Source organism: Amblyomma mixtum, chromosome 6, assembly GCF_055824585.1.
Source record: "Amblyomma mixtum isolate Tamu chromosome 6, ASM5582458v1, whole genome shotgun sequence".
Classification (NCBI taxonomy): Eukaryota; Metazoa; Arthropoda; class Arachnida; order Ixodida; family Ixodidae; genus Amblyomma; species Amblyomma mixtum.
The window spans coordinates 131,048,784-131,075,234 of NC_143017.1; the positions used below are offsets into that span (position 1 = coordinate 131,048,784).

General features: G+C 45.1%; 1 protein-coding gene across 3 annotated transcripts in view; it reads right to left on the minus strand.

Moving 5' to 3' along the window:
- Positions 1-26,451, minus strand: part of LOC149340418 (nephrin-like) — a 620,707-nt gene that overhangs the window by 82,097 nt on the left and 512,159 nt on the right. For all 3 annotated transcript variants that reach the window (XM_089549188.1, XM_089549186.1, XM_089549187.1), the window contains 3 exons: positions 22,421-22,756; positions 21,195-21,311; positions 13,821-14,024 (listed from right to left, as the gene is read on the minus strand). In XM_089549188.1, coding sequence (XP_089405314.1) covers positions 13,821-14,024; positions 21,195-21,311; positions 22,421-22,756 — 657 coding nt within the window. The remainder of the gene's footprint in view (positions 1-13,820; positions 14,025-21,194; positions 21,312-22,420; positions 22,757-26,451) is intronic.

Consider the following 26,451-nt stretch of genomic DNA (forward strand, 5'->3'; position numbering starts at 1 on the left):
CTTGTGTAGAAAATAAATTATTATATGCAATTGCAAGCCATGTTAATATCATTGCTGTAGTATCTTTAAATCTTTGGTGATTTCTTCAGTCATCCTTTGCTCACGCCTCTTACATTCCACAATCAATCATTAGAAGCTCTTTTTAGAGGCCAGAGTGAATAATATTATTAAATAAAACGTTTTACCATGAGTACGTAGAGAGTATCTTGTAGATCTGTGATGGTAAAGTTGTAGGACAGTTAGATCTGGGAGCTTCTGGGATGTAATATCTACTAGAGCAATGTTTTTTTTTTCCACTCGACAAATATACAAGATATCCAGCTCGCAAGAAAACGCGTTGCTTTGAGAATCCAGAACACTTGCTTAAATGACCACCTATATATAGCTCTGTGAGTGCGTCTACATAAAGCCCTCCAAGTCGACATCATCGGCGTTTAATTAGTTCACATGGTCAGCGCGCCGGTGCGCCTCTTTTCGATAATATCTGGGGCGACGCGAACTGCCATAATGGCCTTCAGGCACCGGCAGCCATTGGCAGCCCCTCGACGCGCGGGCAGTGCCGGCCGGCCGGCGGGCTTTGAGCCGGGCCCTCGGTTTTGAGCCGGCCTCTCGCTCCCTCACTTCCAGCGGCTGGCGCGCTCGAATTCCTCGTAATCATCGACTCGAGAGAGCCTCGCGCGGCGGTGAAACGAGGCGGACAATGCGAGGGCCGCCACGGCGTGTAGGGAAAGCCCGTAGTACAAGGCGGTCGTGCGCCGGAAGAAATTCTCGATTCGCGGCCTAATGAATCGCCGGGCGCAGGGACGAGTTCAGGGAGCGGAAAGGATTCGTGAATGGCGAGCGGGCGGAGTTCCGCGGTGCAGGTGCAAGTTGCGAAGGGGGCGAGGCGCGGAAGTTGACCGTGATAGAAATGGCAGTCCGAGCATAGTTTATGAGGCAGATACGCAGACGTCGTTCGCATTTGGCGTCTGCGTGCTCGTCATCTCGAGCGCCTGGCTATCGAAGTGTCGATGACTCGAGTGGGGTGGCAATCACCGCGGAGTTCAACCCGGCGATCATTCGATCTGTCTGCGCTGGAACTTCGAGAGGTATACCAGATCGTTGTTGCATTTTCATGTACAATTCTAGAGGCTCGTGTACTGTGTGATGTCAGTGCACGTTAAAGAACCCCAGGTGGTCGAAATTTCCGGAGCCCTCCACTACAGCGTCTCTCATAGCCTTAGTCGCTTTGGGACGTTAAACCCTATAAACCAAACCAAACCAAACTTTTTTTTTTCAATATTGCTATTGATTACGTGCTCCTTGTATTGTTCAACGCCAGCCACCCAGGAACATCACGTTGTCGACAATACTAAATGAATGTGGCCACAGCAAATTTATATTGTACTGCTATCCCAAAATAATGTTACTGTCACTACACAAAGTATTGGTGTATTAATTCAATTTTATTATCTATTTGCTCCCTTTCTAGCGACGTGTATTTTTGTCTTGCATTTTTCCTGTTTTATTTTAGTTACCACAAGGAATCAACCTACTTTGTATATTCGTGTAGAAAGCATCGTAAATCCCTGCCGATGGATGACTGGAGCTGGTCAAGCTGCAGTAAAGTGGCCTTTTCTTCAGTAAACGTTTTTCGCTGTAGATTGAATGCGAAAATATAATTGCTTGATAGGTGAATTGGATCACGATCATGATTAAATATCGTTAAAAAAGTAAAATAGTGCTTGTATGGTGCTACAAACGTATTAACTACCGAAGCCATAAACGCTGTAATATGTTGTTTTGCTTATGCTTTGTCGAATAAGAAATATAACTGGATGAATAAAAAGGAGCTCCTGGTGCCTGTCTCTTTATCCACACTTGCTCCTATCGCTTGCTGTAACTGTCCTTAGTGTACAGAAGACTTGCAGTCTTGTGCAATGAGTTTTCCTATTGTCGTTTAGTGCCGAGCGTCTAGAAGCAAATCATGAAACACGAAGGGCAGCTTGTTTTGATACTTAGCTGACTAATTTTTTTTTTTTAGAATTTGTTTAGTGTACTGGCTTATACAAGAAGTAGTTAAGGTACGTTGGTTGAAATAGTTCTGAATTTCAGAAAAAAAATCTCCTGATCTACACCTATCCCGTTTTAAGCGGCGCGCATGACTGAGTTGGAAGCAAGAGGTTAGACCTTGTTTAAGCCTAACAGTTGACTCTCATACAGGAAGCCCTGACATAAAATTAGAAACGGCACATACGAACTTTGAACGAGACGCTAAAAATATATATTTTTAATATATTTTTAACCACTCTTTTTTTATGGCTCTTTGCATTTGTGCCCTTATTTCTAGGAACTTCGTCTTTGTTGAAGCGTGAACTTTCCCCTTTCTGCCGTTGCAATCGTAGCATTTTCGTTCCTGGCGTTTTCAAGAAATGGCACTGCGCTTGATTCAGCGCGCTCGTAAGCAGAAAACTCAGGTCAGGTTTGGAACTGCAGGAATAACGAAAATTTCAAACAGCAGACTGCTGAAGAACCGGACACTACACGCGGCGCGTGATTAGACTGGTGCCCTCAGCGCACAAATGAACTCGGAACAGAACCTAATCTTCAGAAAAGAAATAACAACACGCGCACTGAAAGAATGCGTCGAATTATATTCGCTCGGCTTGCTCCATACTTAAAGCTATTTTCGGAGCACTATAGAGCACGTGTAGGAGAAGTTGAATTCTCAATCAGGCCTGCAGTGCAAAGTGCCTTTATTCCCGGTTGCTTGTGAAACTTCGCGAGAGAAAAGTAGAGCCACGGGAAAGGAAACGACTTCGTCACGGCATACCAAGCAGTTGGCTCCATTCCGACTCAGTCGTGCATTTGTATACGCGTGCTCATTAGACACTGCAGAACATCAGACTAAACGCTATCTCATTTTCTCCTTTAGGAATGTTGCTAACGAGTCCCCCAAGTTCTGAACATATTCGTGTCTGCTTTTCTCTCTCGCTTGCTTTTCATTTCCAAGTATTATACCAACTCTTTCTAGGAAATAGAGAAATTCACAATACAGTTGAACTCGTTGTGACTGCGCGAGCGGCGCAGTCTCTGAAGGAAAGAACGAGTACGATAGAGCACGCTTCGCGAAATATTTGCTGCCTGTAGGACACGACGCCGTGGTTTTTGATTGATGGTCAAATTGTCTAATAGTTGGAATGCGTCTTGCTTCCGTTCTGCTTCCTGTGCAGCATCCTTAACTTGAAGCAGTCTAAAGAACGATAAAGCTAACCAGTATTTTTAACACAAATTGTTGATGCAACCAGGCTGCTTACTAGTTTCTAAAACAGCCAGGCTGCCATTTACTGCTTAGAGCGAACACGTCGTTTCTTGTTACGGCTGCCTGGTCTTTAGAACCTTTTTTGAGGTGACCGGAATGATGGACCTCTGTTAAGTTTTCTTTCGTTCTTGTAGCGGCGTCTCAGCAATTTCCTGGTGCCACTATTAGGTCGCACTTGCCGGAAATGGCCTGAATCTTGCGATTTAACTCGAATCACTTTATACTTACACTGGAAGTCATCACGCATCGACCATTTCCGCTCAAGAAGAGACGTCTAAATTTCCCCCATCTCAAGCGACTGTAATATCCGGATGAAAATAAAGTGCATGCTTCGGAGTCAGAGCGAAGTTATACAACGGAGTCAGCATTGGACTTTGCCGTAAACTGGGTCGGGTTGTGTAGTTTAGCTTCCGGGAGGATTCCACTTTTGTAGAAATGATGAACAAAGAAAAAAAACCTGAAACTTCTTTTTTAAGCAGCGAATAAAAAGCAACGGAAAAACTTCCAACTGACGACCCTTAACCGTCTCTTATGGGTCTGCCTATACAAGAAAAAAAAAAAGGAACAGCGACAAGTTGGACCTCGTTCAGTTCACCGCGTTCAGGCACCGCATGTTTCTATCTGAAATTGGGTATAACACTCTTCAAGATGCCTTTCTTTCCTCAGAAAACTTGTGATTAGATTGCATTCAGATGTCATAGTCAACACTGCGGCGTAATTTTCATCGGTGTAGTTGTTTGCACAAATTCACTGTTTTGTTCAAGGTCATTTGCTTTGTTTTCAGACTATGGTCTTTCGTGGTGCGCGTCTTCCCAAATGATTTCGGCATTGCGCATAAAGTTTTGCCATGTTGTAGCGGCCTTTGTATTGTACCCATGTGAGCTCATACACTCCATTTCTTGTTCCTCGATATGCATTTTACTCTGCTCGTAATGCCGTGTGTACTTGAATGCCATTACTGCAACTTACCAACGCAAGCCTCGATGTTGTCTTCTTTATAGGACATGAACTGTGCGAAGAATTCTTGTACTTGCCTATCTGTGCTCTCATCCACGACGGGAGCGCTTCTGCGGACGGGCTTTCCGCTTAGACTCACAAAAAACACCTGTACTTAATTTGGGTACACTGATGTGAATGGAATCCACAGTTTAGACACGCATAGTGAGGTGAAGAACATGAACTGCAAAGAACTCTTGTGAACACGCTTACGCGTTACCTTACTCACCACAATTTCGCTTTAATTATTCTGCCCCAAGTGATTCCGCTGAGTGAGGCTTCAGCCAACTGTGACGTAATCGCTCATGCAAGCCTGTGCTATTCCACCTGTCCAGCGATTTCACAGAGGAAGAGGATCTAGATAGGCGTGTGCCATTTTGTTCTGCGAATGCTTTAATATTTTAGGTCTTCTAATTCCGTTGCTTCGGGCGAACACCGGTCATTCACGCTTTTCTCTCCGAGAAAGCGCAAGAAAAACAATCAGCACCGAGCAACGCCATCGGCTTAGTCTGCAGGCCTGCTTTAACGGCATCACGCTTCCAAAAGGGGCGCGAACTGAATCATACATGAGCGCGGTTGAACCCCTCCTAATGAAGAGGAACTCATTAAACATGGATTACTATTCCGGTCACCGCTACGGCCCGCCAACGCTTGGATACAGGGAGCGTAAATAACAAGAACAAAAACCATTTTGTGCGTGACCCCTTCGTGAGAAGCGTGGTTGCAAGCAAGCATCGACTAAGCCAACAACATTGCAGCACCGGTTGGTGATGGCCTCTTTTTTTTTCTTCTCTCTATGCGTTATGCGTTTCGAATGGCTAAAAGAAAAAAAAAAACTGGTGGTCCTAAACCGAAAACCAACGAGCGCATTTCGTTCGTGCTACGACTAGAAAAGGCGCATAATGAGCTTCGGTTACAATCACCGTCATTACCACCTGCTACGGAAAGTGCTATGGTAGGCGCAGTGGCCGTGCGGTCCAAGTGAAAAAAAAAAAAAAAAAACAAGGATTCAGAGCCCACGGATGAAAATGAAGACAGAACATGTGATCTCCAACCGAGATGCCGCTGGAGATTGCTACATCTTTTACGATATGATGTGTGCAGCTTACTGCATTATAAAAACCTCTCACTACACGTTTTCATCCCTCCTTTCTCCTTTCCTTACCTCTCCTCTTTTCCCCCCCGTGGGAAGCAGCAGGTCAGTGATGTGTTCCTGAGGCCGATCTCTGCCCGCTTCCCTTTGTTGAAGCCTTCCCTGTTTCCCTTGATAGAAATGCGCGCTGTGTGCTTGTGAGAACTAATTCGGTAATAACTTGCGGTTATACTACTTGAGCCTTCTTTCAGATGGAAAAGTACTGTAATGTTAAACGCTCGCTGGACACGCTGAGCAATGACGTCACACATGTAGAAAACTTTGTTCCGACCGTGGACATGCGAATCTAGAATTACCTAAAGGGATGCCAGTCGTTTTCAGCTAAGTGTAGTATCTCTGGATGTCGCCTAAAAAAGAATAAAAAAAAAACTCACGCCACGAAGAAACAGCGCAAAAGCAAAAGGAAGGAAACAGTTAGAATTTATCGGCTGATATTGACCCTTGAATCTAAACTGCTAGAATATCACTACGTGCAAAAGGAGAGTGAGACGAGATGTCATACAAACAATCTTCTTTCGTCCTCTTTCATTTTTAGGTGCTTTGAATTTTTTAAAGTACGAATCAACAGATTGTTCAAACTAGTTATTTCACCGCTGAAAGCTCACTTTAAGAAGTTTAGCGCAAAAGCCTCAGCCCTACGCTTGGGAACGTTGCTGGACACGAAACGATTAAAAAGGGAACAGAAAAGAAAAGGAGAGCTCAATCGCAAAGTAACTTCTACGTTGCTGCCATTAGCGGAGAAGCGTCACTTGGTCTAGACGGTGTTACATCACAAGCTGCTCAAAGTGAAGACTCTTGCACCACGTCATTAACGGCCTGGGGTAATCCACTGCAATGCTCATTAGGTAAATTAATCCGGTACTTTTATTTATATAAGCTCCTTTCGAAGTATGACAGTACTACGGAAAACACAACCTAAACTAAGTTTGATAAGAATACGAAAATAAAGGTGTTTTTGGCATAATTTATCGCGACATAATTGTTATAATGAATTTACAATATAAAGCTTGACTCGGAAACTCGATGCGGAGTGGGGTCTGCTGGAAAGCAGCGATTCAAGCAGCCGCAGAGGACCGCCTATTATGAGACCGAAAACCTCCCTTGAAATGCAGAATCGCATAAGGGAAGCCGAGAAGAGACGTTGGAAACGGGCTCCGCGTAATCGCTACAGCAAGGGCGTACTCCACGGCTCCCGGGAAGGCACTTGCCTCAAGAATTCCTCGCAAAATTTTTCGCAGTCGCCAACAGAACGCACGGCTGTGCTCTGGTTGTGTTCCACGTGGCATTCCGCAACAGCAGCGTGACGCAAAAGCAGTGCCACCGTGCGAGCGCATTCCACATTCCGCTGGAAAACAGTACGTCAACTATAATGGACCATTTTCAAACAATAACAACGACAGAAACAGCGACTAGGCAATAAACGCTCGCCACTCGCGTCGTGACTGGCGGCCCAGAAACCCACCAGAGGGCAGCTATTGAGCAGTCGCATGAGTTGTCTGTTCTAAGAAGAAATGGGAAAATAAAGCCGAGAAGAACACGCCTGAGAGGTTGAAAGGGGGGGGGGGGGGGGGGGGTGAAGTGGAAAAGGGAGTGATATTCCATATTCTATTCTTTCAGCGCAGAGACGCATATTGCATTTCGTATACACAGAGGGAGCGGGGGCCAGCTTTGGCGCAGTCGATAAGAGCGACCTGGCAAGCAGAGAGGAGTAATCAGGCGAAGTGCAGCCAGTGGTCGCTCTGGGGCAATATGGACACAATAGAGGCGCTTGCACGCTCGCTGGGCCCAGCCGTCATGCCACAGGCGGCCCTTTTGCACTGCGAAGCCTGATGCTGCGGTGCACGGTGCCGCAGCCGCCGGCAACGGGGGATTCCTCCCTGCGGTGCCATTGCTAGCGGACCGCTCACTGGCCACGGACCGCCGGCGTTGTTACACCGCAATAAAGCCACGGACGCTGGGCGCTGACGTTTCCTTGACAGGGCCCGTCGGCTCTTGGCCTGAGTCCCTGCCGTGCCCCCCCTTCAAGAGACTGACCGCGTGTAGAGGTTCGATTGAGAGCGAGTAAGAGGTGGATGACTACGGCAGAGTACGTTTCACTCATCTGCGTGTGGAGAGTAGCAGGCAGCAGAAATGACCTGCAGATCTATAGGGCTGCCTTAGTTGTGACGAATCGCCGCCATGTTGCATGCTTGTTCTCAGGTTGTTGTCCCCTTGGTGAGCTCTCGTCATCGCCCACTGTCCAGACTGCTTCTTAGACGACTGCCATCATCCTGAATATTTGCTCATTTGTTTCCCGTTTCGCTGTATACATTTCCATGTGATTAGCATTAGCTCTGTGTGAAGTGGATCCCTGTAGTGCAATACAAAGCCACCCGTGTCATCACGATGCGTGACAAGTTTGTTAAAAGGAAGGGGCAAAAGATGGAGCGTATAATTTAGAGTACTCACTGTGTGTTCACGGGCCGTGCATTGCGTCAGTACTGCGCTGAAGTTCGCTGCATTAGTTCGCACGCTACCGAGCAGACAGCGTTAATGCGCAAGTTACATAGTTGACGAAGTAGAGTGAAGCCTGAGTCACATCTCCTAAGTGGACTTCGAAATTACATTCTGGACTGGGTAGGTGGGCTCGAACGTGTAGCTTGTTTTTAAGGTTTACCAGCTTAACGCTGTCAGTGTCTTATAAAAATTAGAAGAGGTGCGTATTCTACACGATTTCAAAATATCGCTTAAGTTAGGGTAGTTCTAATTGATCAAGGTCTGTGAGTGTATTCACGAAACAGCTTTTCTTATTTGACAAAATGAGCGTCAGCTACAGGCTGTCTTAAAACTCAGAGCAACAACGGATATGTATTGTGTTGTTTATATCCCAAAGTTGAAGACTTGCCGATGTATGGTGTTGGACGACTGACCTCCATCTCATGCGATTTTGGTTTGGTTTATGGTTTATTGGGGTTTAACGTCCCAAAGCAACTCAGGCTAAGAGAGACGCCGTAGAGAAGGGCTCCGGAATTTTCGACCACCTGGGGTTCTTTAACGTGCACTGACATCGCACAGTACACGGGCTTCTAGAATTTCGCCTTCATCGAAATTCGGCCGCCGCGGCTGGGATCGAGCACGCGTCTTTCGGGTCAGCAGCCGAGAGCCGTAACCACTGAGACACCGCGGCGGGGCTCATACGATTTTAGACTCAGCTTCTGAGTTCAGAATTTGCGGCTATCATTCGCAAAAACACACGCGACACCCGTCTTGCTTGGCTTCCTTTTTTTGTATGTACAGGTTATTCCTTGCACTACATCACATTTTTTCAAACAGTTCCTCATGAGTTTACAGGGTCTACCACTTTTTGTGTCGTTGTTCAGGCAGTTGATCCCTGCAAAAACAAAAGATGTTGGCTGCTGCCCTCATCCGTCATAGGGGCAGAAGGTGAAGAATGAGCCGCCCCGCTTACTTGGGTCCTGAATGTAGGCTTTAGAACAGGGCGGTTTTCATCGCAAGCTGACTAAACTTTCTATATGTTTTTCACCTAAATATTCTCGTTCATTTTGCAGTCGTTCCTGCATAAGACTTTGAAGAGCGAATTGGACGCCATTTTATTTAGCTCGCTTGCCTTACATTTTATTGGGATTGGTAGCACTTTTTTCTGTAATATCCTCATTATAGATATTTTTCAAAGTTTAGAGGATTGTTAAAGGCGCCTAAACCCGGGCAGCGGAGCCACACTATTATAAAAAAGGTAGCAGTATTTACTAGCTTTGGGATAGTAATTGGTTGTCACATATGTCACTACCCTTTTAGTAACTGCAGTTAGTAACGGGAAGGTTAGTAACAGTACTAACCCATTGAGTTAGTAACGGCTGCAACCTGCAGTTAGTAACGGGAAGCTAGCAGTATTTACTAGGAAAATGAATAGAAACTCGCTTATGTTTCTAGATTCTTCGTACGGTGTGCTGGCGTGGCTTGTCAAATTTACGCATACCGGAAAAATAAAAAGCTTCATAGTCAGTTTGACTAATTTCTGAAACTAGATAGAGCTATCAGAGCATGCTGGCCGTAAACCACACATTTAGGTTCAGGCTTATCGCGCATTACATCTACAAATTATGCAAGTTGATGGCATCAACAACCTTACCCTGCGCAGAAAAAGGTTCAGAATGCAAGAAAAGCACAAATCCGAAAGAAACACGCTCGCGCACTGCGCGTGTGCAGGTAAATCTTTCTCAGTCTTATATACTCCGTAAAATTGACTCCCATTTACGGGCTAGTGGATCTTAACGGTTGAGCTAAGATACCAGCGTTAATTATGAAGTTGAGATAGTAGAAACAGCTTAGTCTACCTGACCACACGCCCCTGCAGAGATGTTTAATTACAAAACAAATTTATTGACACGACAGTCTGTGTCAGTTATATTCTTTGACTTTATTTTAGGGTTAAAGGAACGGTTACTAACTAGGTAGAAACTAGCGTCCATAGTTAGTGTAAAGGTAGCAAGAGCTACTTTTACTACCTATACCTTGAAGATGGCAGTAAATAGCTGATAAAAAGTAGGAAAATTGAGTCAGAGTTAGTAACTACGGCACTTACTTTTCACCGCCTTTTTACTAACTTTTTTAAGAGTGCACGATTAAAGGTCTCTGAACAATAAATTCGGTCAACCCCTGCGGTTTGTACAATGAAAACGCCAGCCAATGAAACTATGAGTGCGGTCCATGGAGTACACTTTTGCAAGCTGTCTACTGCGCGGCTTTTCGCCATATTTTAAAAATGTTTGCGAAAATTAAAGGTCCCTTCGTTTGCATGTTAAGCATGCCAATTTCGCGAGAACTGCTACTTGGTTGAGGTTGCAAGATAATTCTTCAATTACTAAGGACAAGAAATTAGCTACATGTACAGTTTTTACTAGTGCGTAATTGCGGCTTTGCTAAAACTTGCAGTATGGAAACTTTTGCTGATTTTGTTTAACTGTGCTTCAATGTCAGAATTTGTTGCCACAAGAACAATTTACAGCAAACAACTTGCTAAGTTAATAACAGCTCTACAAAATAACGGAGCTTTTCTGACAGATACATTCTAGCAATTCATTCCACCATTTAAATAAACGAGTGCTGCTGAAAACTATGACGCAAATGTCGGCAGAGGTTGGCGACAGGGCATACAGAAAACCTGAAAAACGGTCGGAAGCAGAATTGGAGATATTTTCGCCAGGAAAAAGGCCTATTGAAGGCTAAAAAACTAAGCAAGCAGTCAGCTGACCCTGGCCACAATACACGCTCCAATATTTTGAATTTCACGACACCGTTCAAGTATCCCGTCGCAATGATAATGGAATTTAAGGGAATGGATAGTGTGTGAGGGCAACAGTAGCCATTATTCTCACTCCTGCCGCCTTGAACTTGGAGAGAGAAACGAGGGAAGGAAAAAGGATTATTATGAGGGATGATGTGGACAGACAGAGGTGGGCGTACACACAAGCACATGAATAAGGGCTTAACCACAGCTCCACGCGAGAAAAGCGCTGTGGAAGAACCGTAGTAAAGCCCAAGCAGCCTGGATACCTTTCCCAGCCTTTGAACAAGTGCTCGATATGTGGTCTTTCGTCAATGGCCTGCTGTTGAGAACTCCCAGGAAGCGGTCGACGCCATTTTTTTTTCGCATGTATACATGACATAAAAACAAGTGTAGGAACCCAAACGAACACAGAATGGAGGTCTGATCTTTTAGTTAAACGCAAATCAAACTGAATTTTTACCGCGCGAGAAAGTCGGGCCTGATCCCAGTCAATGCCGACCGCCTCCTTAGTAGAACTTGGGTAGCACCACTGTCCACATGTTTCTGGTAACGGCGATACAAAAGTAAAGCCGTAAATAGCAGTACAACGTACGACCGCCATCAACCATGTGAAGTTCACAGTTTGAGAGCAAAAAAGTTAAAAAGCGTCACCCAGCGCTTTTCTGTTGCTACTCACAGCGAAAAACGCCACAGAAAACTTCGTGTTCGCAATAGATTTTTTGTAGCATTTTCGGCCACGAACTTGTAATAACAACAAAAATTTTTGTAGCGTGAGCTACACTGGCCGGGGATGAGCAATTCTGCGTGAGCGTGGATGAGACAAGCTGCGCATGCGCGAGGAGCGAGTGACGTCACAGCTACGCAGCTGGTTCGCCGGAGCCGAGAAGAAGGAGGAGAGGATGATGAGGAACGACAGCCAGGCTACAACCATGGAGAAGAAAAGCAAAGGCGCTGCTGAGCGTAAGATTTGAATTCGCTGAGTCCCAAGTGGTTGCCTGGCAGTTATCGGTTATCGAGAGGAAGAACGAACAGGCTAAGGCTAAGCGCGCAGCGGAGATGCCAGAACAACGAGAGGAACGCCTAGCAAAGCGGCGTCGCCAGGAGGCTGAGCGGCGTGCCGGGGCCTCTCAGCAGCAGCCTCAAGACGATTTCAAGACTCGCTAGTCGACGGACTATGCGGTGAAACTCAGTTAAAGTGCCAGTGCGTCTCGGGCCTTTCAGGGCGACTTTGTGAGCAATCCGTTTGGGTATGTGCGCGACGTGTGCGAAAGACTATGGCACTTAAAAAACTTGACGTCGGTAAGTAGCGACATGCGTGACACGTAGTTTGGCGGCGTCTGAGTGTGGCGAAGAAGGTATAGCCGTGAAGAAGGGTTTGTACGACGTGCAAGAACTGTCTCGTTAAGCAACGCAGCTTTCACTAGCACAGATGTAATTTTTTTCGGCTGCTCTGTTTAAACGTGTGGCGCAACCATACACACAAGCGATGAAGAAAGAAGTTATTATGCGTGCAGGCTGATTCGTGCGTTACGAAACTTCCTTTCGTGCTTATTAATTCGCTTACAGTGAACGACATCTATTCCAGTACGATGAATCTCTGGGACTCCAAGCCATATGTTTCTATACGGGTTTATTCATACGCGAGGAAAGCGCAGAGAAAAATTGTGTAACGTTATGGTGTCTGAGAGTAACTTGCAGTGGATTGGTTCGTAACCGTGTTGGAAGCAAGGCGGCGCTCTGAGCCAGGACATCTTATCTAAACAAGGTTATTGCAGTGCACGTTGTGCGGAGTTTTGTAACACACTGCTGAAATGAGAGCCTATGAATGAGGCGCTACTAATCTCTTATCAAACTAGCATGGCTGGATGGCCACCAATGAGATTAACTGGCATTCGTGGGTTTTTCTGCGCACAGATTGGAAGAGAGAGACGTACCGATATCGGGGCAGGAAAATTCTTGCCCATATGGTTTTCACACGGAGTTGCTTGTATCGCGCTGCGCTTCTATTCCTTAACATGTGGTAGAGATCTTTCGCAACTGAAGCTGCTGCACGCTAAAAAGTTACCTTCTTTATGTGCGTGGCGTCCCTCAGCTCGTCATCACTAAAGAAAGCAAGCACTGCTCAGATGAGAATTTTTGTTTTCTGCATCTTCAGTGTTGGAAATTGTCCATGTTGCATACTGTATGTGAATCTACCTTCTGCACTTGAAAAAAAAAACATTTTCTGCTTTTCACATTCGTCGCACTGTGACCAGAGAAAACAAGTGCGAGCCTGTACGGAGTCCAGTGGCTTTAGCGTATTAAATGGTACATTACCAGAGAGGTATGAAGGCATTCTAAAGCGATTAAACATTCTTATTCAAGGTTATTAAAAAAATAAGGCAGTAATTACTAATGAACATTCACCAAAGCACTGCCGTACGGCTTTGAAGGAAAGCTTTGCATGTTGAACAGAAACTTTATACTTAAAGAAAAATCCGTCCTGATCTGAGTGTAGCTCTTCTTTTAGCCGTATAGCAGCGTTTCGGTATATGCGAATGGTTACGTAATTGCTTATTTGAAATTTACATAAAAATTGAAGTGTTCCCCTGGACACACTGGACTAGGGTGATTTGAATTAACGGTTACAGAAGTAGCTAAAAGCCTCACTTGCCTTCCTCCTAAATTTCTCGCCAGCCTAGCACCCAAGGAGAGAGTTGGTTTAACTCGATGCGTCGATACAAAGCTTGTTTTACTAAATCGAACCCAACATGGTGCAGTCAGGAACATATTATATAGATACTTTTCATCCAGTACAGCAGAGATAATAATAACAACAGGAATATATCAACTTAGGCTTTATTCTCTTTGTTTTTGTAACGGAGTCACCTATTCTTATTTCTTCCTCCGCTATTTCTTAATTTTTCTACTGATTAGACCGTTTTTCTTCTTAAATTTTGATTTGAAAACGGAAACATCGTGCTGTGGCCGCATTTTTTTTTCTCGCTGGTGTTTTAAAGTCATACGTTAATAAGAAGTTAATGAAAAGTTAATGAGCAAGATAGAGCTGTGGTCATGCAAATAAGGAAGAAATCGCGGCTCACGATTGAGGTCCAGCGAGACCGACGTGGACACGGGCACGGTCTGGTTGTTGTTGGTCGCTTGGCAGCGGTATGTAGCCATCAGGTCCGAACGCTGCAGCTTGCCGATGACGAGGTCGTTGCGTACAACACCTTCGCCAGCGGGAGAGTACGAGTCATCCACCATCTCTCCGCCTAGCCACCACGTGACCTGCGGTGGAGGCCGACCTGCGAAGAAACGATTCTGACGTTGTGATTTTTGCTGTGTTGTCGTCAGGGGACAGCAAAACTGCGCCTTTTTTCAACAAGCTATGACACCGTTTGTTCACACGTTTGTAACATATTTCTGCTTCCGCTTAACAAGACAACTGGGCGTCTTTTTAACAGTTTATATGTGGTCCACGTCTGCACGGCCGGACATACGCCTGCAAGAAAGTAGTTTGGCTTATGAGGTTCAACATCCCAAAACGATTCAAGCTATGAGGGACACCACTGTGGAGGGCTTCGGATAATTTCGACCACCTGGGGTTCTTTAACGTGCACTGGCATCGCACAGTACATGGGCCTCAAGCAGTTCGCCTTCATCGGAATGCGACCGCCGCGGCCGGGATCGAAGCCGTATCTTTCGGACTAGCAGCCGAGCACCATAAGCACTGAGCCACCGCGGCGACTAAGAAATTGTTCCTGCCTTCCACTACCTAAAGGTGTGTGATCAGCGAAATACTGATTGGGTTGTGTGGTGCTAGTAAGTGTCCGAGCCGAGCGTCAGAGTCGCGTCTCACCATCGGGACATTGAGTACTGCAGATACGCGCAAGTGGCAAGCGTAGCGGCGTAGCAGACGCAGGCACAGCGAAGCAGGTCTAACGCTTTGCTGGTATGCGGCACAACCCACGTTTGGAAGAACAGAGCCGGTGGATGAACGGAGCTGGTTGGGAGACGTGACAGCTCGATTGCGGAGGTGGCAGCCGTTGGGTAGCGGATGCGTGCTGCCTTGGGCCTCTTTCAACCTCTCCTGCTTGCTGCTTCCGGCGGGCCTTAATACTTGGTTGTTCGTGCCGGCTCTGTTCCAGCAGTTATGTGGAGGTGACCATTTGTGTCCGACTGGCACGGTCCCATTCCGGATATCTCTTGGCTGCTAATTGTCGCTATCTATCAGTGCCGGCCACTGATATGCGCTGCTTGAGCAACCATGCCGACTGGTCGACGGACGCCTCCGGGACACTTGTCAAAGATCACACGACATACATATAAGGCCCCCTTTTAGAGCGCAGCTCTTTGGCGTCCGTTCCTGGGTTTCGCGTCGTCGTCGGCGTTGTCGTCGGCCTCGTAACCAGCTCCGCCCCCTTTCATCCCCCCAGCGCTAGCAGCGACCGACTGATACCGCTGGATGCCGCTGACGCCGCTAGAGAGTCAAGATAACGTGACTGCATAGAACACCGTCGCCGCCATGCAGAAAGAGGAGGAAAGGGTCCCCCCCCCCCCTTCCCCTGTTCTTGTGTGGCGGATAGGGTGCTCTTCAGTTGCCGACGCGCCGGTTATTTCACGTAGGCCCCGGCACGTCGACGAATACGTGACCACCTTCCCACGGCTAGACCTGGTTCTTAGCGCTGCGGAAGCGAGGGTATCATATTGTTTGTGTCGGCATCGGCGGCGTTGTCCCTGAAACCAACTCCGCAGCTGGGGTTGACTCACTATCGAAAAGGTGAAACAGCTTATTTGCTGCGCTCAAATTTCGCATTAGGAAGTAACGTAATCGTCGGTAATTTTTTAATAAAGCTGCACGTGCGTGCCTGTGTGGCCTATGGATCGCGTGTTTGGGTCCCAACTTAATGGTGAGAGGTTCGGTTCCCGACTAACTACCCAACTTTCTTTTCAGTGCTTTGCAATAACTTCATACACTTACATGCTCTAATGACGTTTGAGTCATGTTGCGACCTTCTAATCGCCCGTTTTCTAATGTTTTACTCGTTTTTAAAATCCACCACTTCACGTGAGACGTAGTCATCTATCAGAAAAATCTGGACTTTTGGCACACAACAACGGGCGCCACCGGAATTTCTACAAAACGGGCCCCTTAAAGTTATCGCTTTATTAACCTTGCGGGACAGCCGGCGCTTCAGTGTGACAGGACCGTTCGGCTGAGCTGACTTAATGTGACTTCAGAAGGGCAGCTATTTCAGTAAACTGCATAAAGCTCGCATGAAGAAGAGCAGATGACTTGTGTAGGTTTATAATACCTTGTTTTTCATTTCATGACCTCTTTGAATGCCAAAAATATTGTTAGCTTCTGCATGCCGGCTAGATAAGTTTATTTTTTTTTTGCTCCTTGGAAGCAAAACGAAATACAGAATATTCCACGGCAGAAGATAATATTTAGGAAAAGAAGTTCGTGATTTCCGGCTCGTATGTGCCCTTCAGTGTCCGATTACGTTAACTGTTGCTCGCAAGCATAAGCTTGAAACGCTTGATCGACAACAAAGCCAACCGTAGAGATGATATTCAAAGTGCAGTTTTAGAAGGCCCAGATATTTGATTTAATAATTACATAGAGAGGGCTGCTTACGCAGAGCGTGTACCAAAACTCGGCAGAAAAAAAATGCAGGCACCCTTTCAAAGTTGTGGCATGCGAGTCTATCAATTTGCACGCCTCCACGTAGAGGGCGAGCTTTTCGTTCGCTGGTATATCACCTTGCCGCAACACATTGAACTCTTCTAGGCTGCCGGAAGGGGCTGAGCAACGGCTGCGATACCGATCACTGTCGCAGGCTTATCGGCTAAACTTCATGACACGGTGACAATGCAACGCATAAGTAAACCCCCCTTTGTTCGAGACTTATACTCCCGGGACCTACGGCAAAAGTTTGGGTGATCAATCATATTCCCCGGTACTCACATATGCCTCAACATAAAGCGTTCTCCGAGATAGAGATCGACGCATTGCATAATGCAGACATTATGCGCTCGTTATGGAGTCGCAATAATGCCGGAAAAAAAAGAAAGAAAACACGAGAACGTGTGACAGGCGATAGCATTTTGCTTTCTCGGGACAGGGAAGGGGAGCCTCGTTGTCAACCACGTTACCGATGATGCATAAGCTGGAATTGCCTTTGAAGGTGGTACAAATTACGAGCACCCCTTTTTTTGCGTTTACTGTGACTGGAGTGGGCCTTAGAAAATGCCTAATAATTTGAGTTCTCTTTCAGTGTTTCTTTTATTACTACTTGTTTTGAAGTTACGTGCACGAATTTGTGCTTGCTGTATGCCGTAGCCTAAGACGCATTATAGAATAAAATTGCATTTAATGGATTCGAATGTTAAAGCCAGTAAGGACACGCGGCGCTGCGTGCATGGGACAAATGCACATCCTGGGACTCGAGCTGACGATCTTAGAAAAAAAACTTAACCTGGACCTGATTCTTTCGGACATATGTGCAAGATGCCAACTAAGCAGCATTAGAAAAGCAGATGACATTTAGTGCATTTATTTACGTTTGCTTAAAATTGTGATCTCAACACATGATTTCATATGCTACCAATCCAGATGGATAGAAACCGGTGGACTACTCATGTGACTAAGCGACGTTGTTGAGTCCCTAGTCAAATTTATTTGTAGCTCAATGATTGTATTTGTCTACAACTTCATTTTAACGGCTCGCGTTAAAAAATAACACTCTTGCTGCGGATCGTAAAAGAAGTAAATAAAATACCCTTGTTCATTTTATTTACGTTAGATTTAAGGTCGTCATTTGAAAGCTTTCAGATGAGATTGCTCTTAGCATGGTATAAATGTTGTTGCGAGTGCAGGTAGGGCAAAGCTGGCACGAAAGCTTGAAATACACACTCAACGAACCTAGTGGGGAAAAAGACCCGCTGAAGAACAGTTTCTATTTTATCGACTTTCATGGCGAAGATAAAGCATGAGAAGTACTGAACGAGCTACGCGATGCGATCTAGGCGACCACACGCTCGATCCATTGTGTCTTCTTGAAACTAATTGCGATCAGCTTTAAAGCGGAGAACTGCCTGGTAAAACAATCTTGAAAAGCTCGGCTAAAAAGAACTGTATATTAACTATTCTGCTCAGTTTCGAAGCAGACTGTTCTGTTTACTGGGAAAAAGTTACTTTGTGCGGGCAGAGACAGTAAATCTTGTCGATTAATTAGGCAGCTGAACTAAATATTGCTTCTCTTTATGCTTGACATTGAAGCTTATTGTTAGCTTATTGTTAGCTTCATTATGGAGCAAGTTACGACTGTTTTATGTTACTTGTTAAAAGGAAAGACTTGCATGTTAATAAAAGAACTGTTTTGTGTTTATGCTTTTTAAAGGTAGCAGAAAACACCCTAGATTTTTTAATTCTCAGTTTTGCATTCAGATCCCACTATTTTTTAAGAAAATCTGCCATCGGAGTATAAAAAACACGGGTGTAATTCGTACTGTTTCTTTTTCAACGTTTTTGTTTCTTAACTTGCGAATGGACAGCCGGCTCAGTGCGGACTCAGTGCGTCAATATTTAAAGAACGTCTTGCTGGGCAAGTCGGTAACTGTTCATCTTTGGTTACAGGCGCGAAAAAAGACAGAACACCAGACAGAAAGACGGGACGAAGCGCCACTCACAACTGATTTATTCGAAGAAAACATGCATAAATATATGCCGCCTTACATGCAAGGAATACAGTCTTCTTCAAAGTTTATATGATAGCGAACGGGTGAAAAAATTGCTCTCAGCCTTGTGCAATGATATGGAGGTGTCGCTGACGCACATGCTTCCTTTTTTTGCACTAAAAAAAAGCTTCGATTAGTTCCCTAGCTTTTGTGTCTTTGCTTTTTGAAAGAATTCGTACACTAGAGAAACATGGCTCACAAGAGCGTGACGGGCAGGACCTTATATGCTTAGGCATATTTGGGCCTTCTTTATTTTGCTCAGCGTTTCTTTCGTCCCGTCTTTCTGTCTTGTGTTCTGTCTTTTTTCGCGCCTGTAACCAAAGATGCGTCGGTATTACTTCTCTGTTAACGAATCAGCCCTTTTTGATTTTAAAAACTGAGTGCTATTAGCCGACATTTCCGAAATCTAAAATCTTTCAAGGGTGTGAGATACAAAAGAATAACTTTTGAAAACAAGCCGAAGATGCTGGAACTTTGCACTCGGCACTGTGCAAGTAGGGAGTAGACAACAAATTTTCCAGAAAACAGGGGAATGGTGTTTCCTTTTCGTATGCAAGCACTGCCGGCCGCTATCCGGCAAACGTGCGAAGATCTGACAGCCTCGAAGACGCAGCACCCGAGCTGAACGATAAAGGATGGTTTCGGCAACTGAATGCAATGCGAACAGGTAGCGAGAAACCGAAAGTATAACGACAGATGGAAGCTGAAATTATCAGCAAAAAAAAAAAGCGTTAGCGCTTTGGACGTGAAGATCTAGGAATTGAGATGGGGGCGCCGGAAAATGACGAGGAGGTTTTACTGAGAGGTATGTCAAACACTGTTAAAATTTCACCAGCGCTGCGACTAGGAACAAGAAACAGAGAAGGAAGACAAGGACAAGCGCTACTAACAACTGAAAGTTTATTTGAAAAAACACAGATTATATGCACACAACTGACAACCCAAAGCGCCTGCGCTTCCCGCAAAAAGCACGCAAAAGAAAGTTAAGAATCTAGGTACAAAATTTCACATTCATGTAAGTTTACAGATGGTGTGCTAACGCACGTGTCGCTGTTCTTGTGAATGTGATAGGCTTCACACAACTCCCTAGTCAGCTGATCTGGATGTCTGAATTTAATCTTTGCCCTGTTAAGCAGTGGAAAGCATGCTTTTTTATTAGACACACCGGGTTTGTTCAGATGACAATCTCTGTAATGAAGGGACAGATTTGATGAAGGAGCACCATTCAAAGAGGTTTTATGCTGACGTAAGCGTGTATTTATGCATTTCCCGGTTTGCCCAATGTAATTCTTGCCGCATTTAAAAGGTATGTCATATACCACTCCCTCTGCACATGGCACAAAGGGTGATTCATGATCCACCTGGCATGCATTTTTTCTTTTGCCTCTTATTTGCTTATGTTCCCGGGCTCTTTTGTCAACAATAGCACAAACCTTGCCAAGTTTATTAGGGACCGAAAAGAGCACTTTAACCCCATATCTAGTGCCAACCTGCTTAAGCCTATGGGATAACTGATGAATGTAGGGTATTACCGCATACTTCGTTCTATCATTGCCGGAATTTTCCTGTGCTTCATGTCTACCAAACGACTTCATCTTCTTCAGGATCTTGTTGCTAGCAAGCGCTATCACATCTTTGGGGAAGCCCGCTGACCTTAGCCTTTGAACCTGCGTATCGAAACTGCTGCCTAAAGTATGAATACATGATTTAGTAAGTGCAGATCCTAAACAAGACACTGCTATGCCGCATTTAACTATTTTCGAATGCCCAGACTGATAATTTAGCAAAGGCTTTTCCGACCGCTGTAGGAAGGACCAACAAACATGATTCACCTTTTTCTCCAATCTAATATCCAAGAATTGCAGCTGATTTTCTTCCGGTAATTCAAAAGTAAATTTCAGACCAAACCCGCAGTTTTCAAAAGTCTTTAAAATGTCATCCACCTGTGCTTTGAAGTCATGGGATTCAACAAAAACAAGATAATCGTCTACATACCGGAAGATTTGTTTTACACGGTAGTCTAAGTTAACTTTAATGCTCCTATCCGCATAGGAAAGAAAGATATTACTAAGTACTGGAGCCACTTTTGAGCCGATGCACACCCCTGTTTTTTGAAATATAGCCTGCCTTCCCATTCAACAAATGTGGATTTAAGATAAAATGACACAAGCTCCAAAAACGAGCCCACAGAAACACTACACTTTGAAATGAATGCTTCTTCATCATTATCGTCTACTATACATTTCTTAACACACTGGAGGAGCCTATCATGTGGCAAAGAATGAATAAATCCTGCACATCAATACTAAACATATCACACCCACCAGGATTATTTAGTTTAAGATATTCCAAACACTGCTGCAACAGAGATAAGAAATGTGGTTGCAAGTGGCAAGAGCGGTTCGAGCCTGTAATCCCAAACCAAACCCAAACCATATGTGATCATTTCGAGTGTGTTCTGCTTTCCCAGGCTTTCTGGGTGCTTACGCTGCGGTGACCGCATTGCAGGTGCTAGTGGTACTTGTAGAGATTTGTTTTGAACGCTTTTTTATTCATAAATAACCTTGCGGTTGCTTTTGCATAATTCCTTGATATTTAGTTGTCACCACTGTGCATAAAAAAGGGAGAGGAGCTAGTCAGCGCTCGTACAGTGCCTTTGCCTTATTATGCACCGTTTCTGGCCTGGTTTTGGAGACGCACGTACTCGCCAACTTGCTCAGCTGCAAACTTACCTCCGAGAGCCTTGCAAACTAGCGTCAGCGGCGAGCCCTCGTTGAATGGCCCGATGATTGGTCGGTTGCGTAGAGGTTCACCGGTCCGATTCGTTATCACAACTTCGGTTGGAGGCACTGTAAAGGACAAGAATATCCAAACAGTATAGAGTTGGAGCAACTGCTTTGCCTACGTTGCATAAATAATGCGTAACTTTCCTAATCTCCTCCCTTTTCACTCTCCTTTCTCCTCTTTTTCTTCTTTTTTTCTGTGTGCTGGAAACTGACTGACAGGATGTGAACTTGCAACGGTGTTTCTAGATTTCAGGTAACCTGACTACCTGAGTTCAAGATGACGAAAGCGGTGGTGAATGGGGTACGTAATTAGGAGTGCAGATAATGGCTAAAAGCCTAAGCGAAGGCAAACATTGAGAGGACCGAGAAAAAGTTAGGTGGGCGGATGAGGTTACAAAAGTTTGTTGTGGTAGAGACTTGTTGTGGTAGAGGCGTATTACAGGCTAATTTTAGATCAGTGGAAGGGGCCTATGTTGTTGTTGTTGAGGCAGGGAGAGTAGTTAAGCTGATGATGATGATGCTGGGCGTATGGTGACGATGAGCAGCAGTACGGTGCAAGACTTGGTGACATGTAATCGCGACTACAACCTCACTTTAACACTGAAGCTGCTCTGTTAAAGCTGCCCAGGTGAAACAGTTTTGAAGCAGTCCGGCAAGTGGAAGGCACACAAAATACCTTATTGTAGTAGGTAACTAATGCTACCGGCTTCTTCACTGCTTTTATGGTACATAGCGCAATAAAATATTACGTGACGTTGGCCTCATAGAAAGACCCCGTCCTGTATATGTGGGACTTAAGTCACAGCTTTTTGTTTTCCGCTCGCACTGCCCTTTCTTTGAAAGTCTCACGAGCAAAAAGGAATCATGCAGAAGTTACAGAATCCGCATCGCAACATTTTTTTTCCGAATCTGGCACAGACACGGCCTACTGTTGATGTCCGCAGCAGGATACACTGCAGTAAACAAAACGCAAAGGAATTACACCGACGTGGGAGAGGAGAGGAGGAATGGTTCGCAATTACGTCTTACATAATATGTTTTGTGTTTTATTTGCAGTGAAGCGTAGCTGTGTGCGGCGATGAAAACAAATTTGCGTTACACCTCTAGTCGTCCTAAAGGCAGTCGCATTTCCTAGTCGGAAAGTGAAGCGGCCGCGTGCTGCACCGACTCACCGATGACGTTGAGCCGCACGATCCTGTTCTGGGTGCGCGAGCGCTTGTAGTCGACGCGGCAGCGGTACTCCCCGTCGTCCACGTCGCGCACGGGCTGCAGCTGCAGCGTGGCCATGGCGCCCGTCCGGTTGAAGAAGGCGCGTGAGCCGAGCGAGTCGTCGACGAACGTGCGCTCGGTGTCCGTCGGAGAGTTGCGCGCGTCCAGGCTGAAGATGGGCGTGCCGGAGTCGCCCCGGTACCAGAGCACCAGCGCCACGGCATCGTCCAGGGTGGGCGGCGTGATGTTGCAGGGCAGCGACGCAGAACCGCCCACCAGCGCGCTGCGCTCCGGATACTCTGCGGCGGGGAGAGAGGAGGAGGAGGAGGTGACGAAGCTGGTTCCTTCCACTTGAAGTTTTACATGGTTGGCAATTCACAATACATGCACGTTGAAAGTATACCGCCAAATGTCTCAGAGCCAAAGACCAAATCGGAAGCCTCTGATAATTGTTCCGAAAAGAAAACAGCTTGTCAAGAAGTGTATTCACGGATAATATTCGTTATCTATCGCTGACTCCTATTAATCTCAATTACGCTCACTTATTTCCCTTCGTCCGTGTTTTGAGGCTCTACGCTTTGAAAGTTTCCTTCTGCACGCGTACCGGATATAAAATTTGCACGCAAGAGTGTTGAAAGAATTAACAATGACTACCTTTTTGACGAAGCGATGAATCTAATTAAAATTTTATGCCGTTAAAGTACAAAAAAAAGGTTTTCCACGAGAATGTGAATGACAATGTTCGAAAGCATGAAACTGGGATAAGACATTGACTCGTTAAACACTCGCATTCCTCAGCATCCTTTATTTCGTTCTTTTTCTTCTACCCTCTGTTTTTCGTGCACAAGCTGTCATTTTACGACTCAGAATTTACAAATGCGGTCTCTAATCTCGGTCTGAAAGTGCCATATTGGACGCTAGAATAAACACCTGCTTCTTGGGAATGGCTTGCACGCATCACCGCCAGCTATATAGAAAAGCTATGCTGGAGTTTCTATGCTTATTATATAGCCGCAAAAAACCGTGCACAGCGCGGTAGAAAAAGTTTTGTTCAGGGCTAGTTTTGAATAAGCAAGTGGCAGCTCAAGTGCTGTGAAAATGTTTTGTGGCATTTCAAAGCGCAAGCGCTTTGAACTTGCCGCAGTAAAGAGGTGTGTCTTCATGCTAACTTTAACCTACGACACACAGTAGGTGGTCAGAGCTCATTTTACAAATCAATCAGACCGATTCGGTGCTAAAAGAAAATCATATAGCTACGGCTTTAAAGAGTAGGATCTCCATCGCTGTCATCAAGTTTGTCCTATTGTGCGTGAAGCGACATGCATTTCATGCAAAGCGCAAACCGCTGTACGGAAGATGGCGGCATCTTGTAGGTTTTGATGCGCGTAATAGTAGGTTACACTAGTTGATACATTGAGGGGAATAGCTGTCATACACTGATCACATCTTATCTTAAGTCCTCGTGCCTAAACGCACTTCGTGACACCGTAAAGTGGATAAGTGTGCTTATGACGAGTTTGACACCGAGCTGACAAGTTTGACACCGGGCTGAAGCGGTGGCACTGGACCGTCGTATCGGAATAAACGTGCGTATGTGCTAGTGATGTTTGTTGGTTATATTTATTGAACAATCAAATGTTCCCCTTGTGACTCGCAGTACGTAGCTCCCAACTGTACAGCGAAACATTTCATGCGATAGCGTATGGCTCGCGGAAAATCCGGCGATGCCGGTGGCGTGCCCGAAAATACTGATTGGCCGAAAACTAACGCCACACGTGGAGCGGCGGATTTGAAATACGGTACAAAGACCCTGTAAATTGTGAATACATGGCAACAGCGTGACTCAAGCGTCATTATGAGATGCAAGAAATTAAAGCAAATTATTTCACTGAAAAGGAAATTAAAACGAAATTGGTCCCAAATCCATGCTCCTTGGATCTCGCGTCATACACGGCACCTCTAGGCCGCCGAGGCAGGTTCGTTCGAGTTGCTTGAAGGGAGGCCTGGTGTGTCTTGTCCGATTATGTCCGTGTCTGCAAGTGATATGCAAAGAAGACCCCATAACACTGAAGGGGCCAATTAAAGCTAACGTGTCATACCATTACGGCTGAGCTTTAGTGTGCCTCATATTTTTATCTTGCACCGTAACGAAGAGGCATCCAAATGACTCGCGCGGAGTAATTCCAAGCTGCTTCGAATTCTCTCTTGTGGAATTTTTCATTAGTTGTGCATAAAGAAAATAAAACTGTGAAGCCGTAAAGCCCTATTTTGATTTTTAGTGCCGGTATATGTAGGTTTCTTAGCAAACAACAACAATATGACCTTACAAAGTTTTGCCGCTTTTAAATCCGGGTACAACGGTTCTGAAGTATGTAGTGCCGTTGTTTATTTATTTCAGTGAAAATTGCAGACCCTGGCGCTCAGGCGGAAAACATGAGAGGTAATTACCGAAGTACACTGTGGGGCCAGTTGGTCATACATAATCTGAACGAACAAACGTAGCGTTTAAACAGGACACAGAAAGATGAGGACAGGACGAAGCTGTATGTCCCATCCTGTCCTCATTTTTCTGTGTCCTGTTTAAACGCTACGTTTGTTCGTTCTGGTAATTACCGAAGTGGGGTGCCGACAGGCACTGATAAAGACGCAATGTTCAACTATTTCGTGTAACCCCAAATACGAAGATTAAGACAGATGCAAACTGAAGGAAAGTAATTCGTGGAGCTTGCGAGCATTGACGCTGGCTGGATACTCTGTCCCTTTCTTAACACAGTAATGAGGTGTAGTTATTGAAAGGGTAAAATAAGAGGCGTTTGATTCTTTGAATGCCGGCTCCGGTATTGATTAAATTAGGTTAGATCAGATTAATGCACAATTCGCTTAGCACGGACGCTCATCCATACGATTCCAATCTCAGCCTTTTGGTGTTAAGGACGAAATATTTTCTGCTTCGGTACAAAAGCCTAGAGATCGAGAATGGAAAAAATAAAATGACTATATTTAGCTGCGTATTGCGTTTCGCCGCAGTAGTATGGACTGCAAGGTACACCGATATTGCAAGCCTTAAGCGAAATTGACCCAAAACTTCCAATATCAGGCCTTTTTTTTTTTTCCTGAAACAGCGGGAAAGTTTAGTCAATATGAAAAAACTGGAATAATATCGGTTTTCAAAACCGCTGAAAATCAGTAAAAATTCTCTTTTCACCAAGGTTTACACCTCAAATTTCCTGAAAAAGGGAATATCTCCTGAATGGAATATCACTCCCTAGGTGTGTCACACCAAACTTTCACGATAAACGCGCCTAATGTAGTAGTTGAGCGGTCAAACAAAACCTCTCTTTGAAGTGTGAGTGATGTTAAATATCTTGCTGCCGGCAACGCCCTTTCAAGCCAAAGAATGTATAGAGTCGTCGAAAACAAACAGCATAAAAGCACCTTTGTTCTTAAATTTTATGCACTGCGAAATTCAAACGAATTTCTTTCGTTCGTCGGCCCCGTGGAGATTGTAAAAGTGAAAATAAGATCTCACTCTTGTATAAAAGATCAGTGAAAATTGTGGGGCGTATGTACGCGACAACACACATGTGTCTTGTGTTGAGAGTGAACCAGGCTCAAGCAACCTTTTATCTTCAAGACTCCTTTGCGAAAATGTTTTAAGAGTTGGTCATCGTTCAATTCAATGTCCCAAAACGCTTCTCTAAATGGCGACCTTCCACGTGCACACATGTGGTAGTTAGAAGGACGCATATGCCGTTAACAGTACTGAGTGAGCGGGTCAGGTGAGCGAGAAATCGCAAGTAGTAGTGCTCATTGTATGCGCTAAGTTCAGCTAATGCAAACAGGTGTCGATTCAGCACAAAGAACTGAGCGAGAACACAAAGAAAAAAAAAAGTAAAGCAAACGAAAGTTACATCAGAAAGTAAAGGAAAAGCACCAAAGCCAGAGAGATGGAAAGAGCAATTTGCACGAGCTTCGCTTAGCTTGATTTAATATT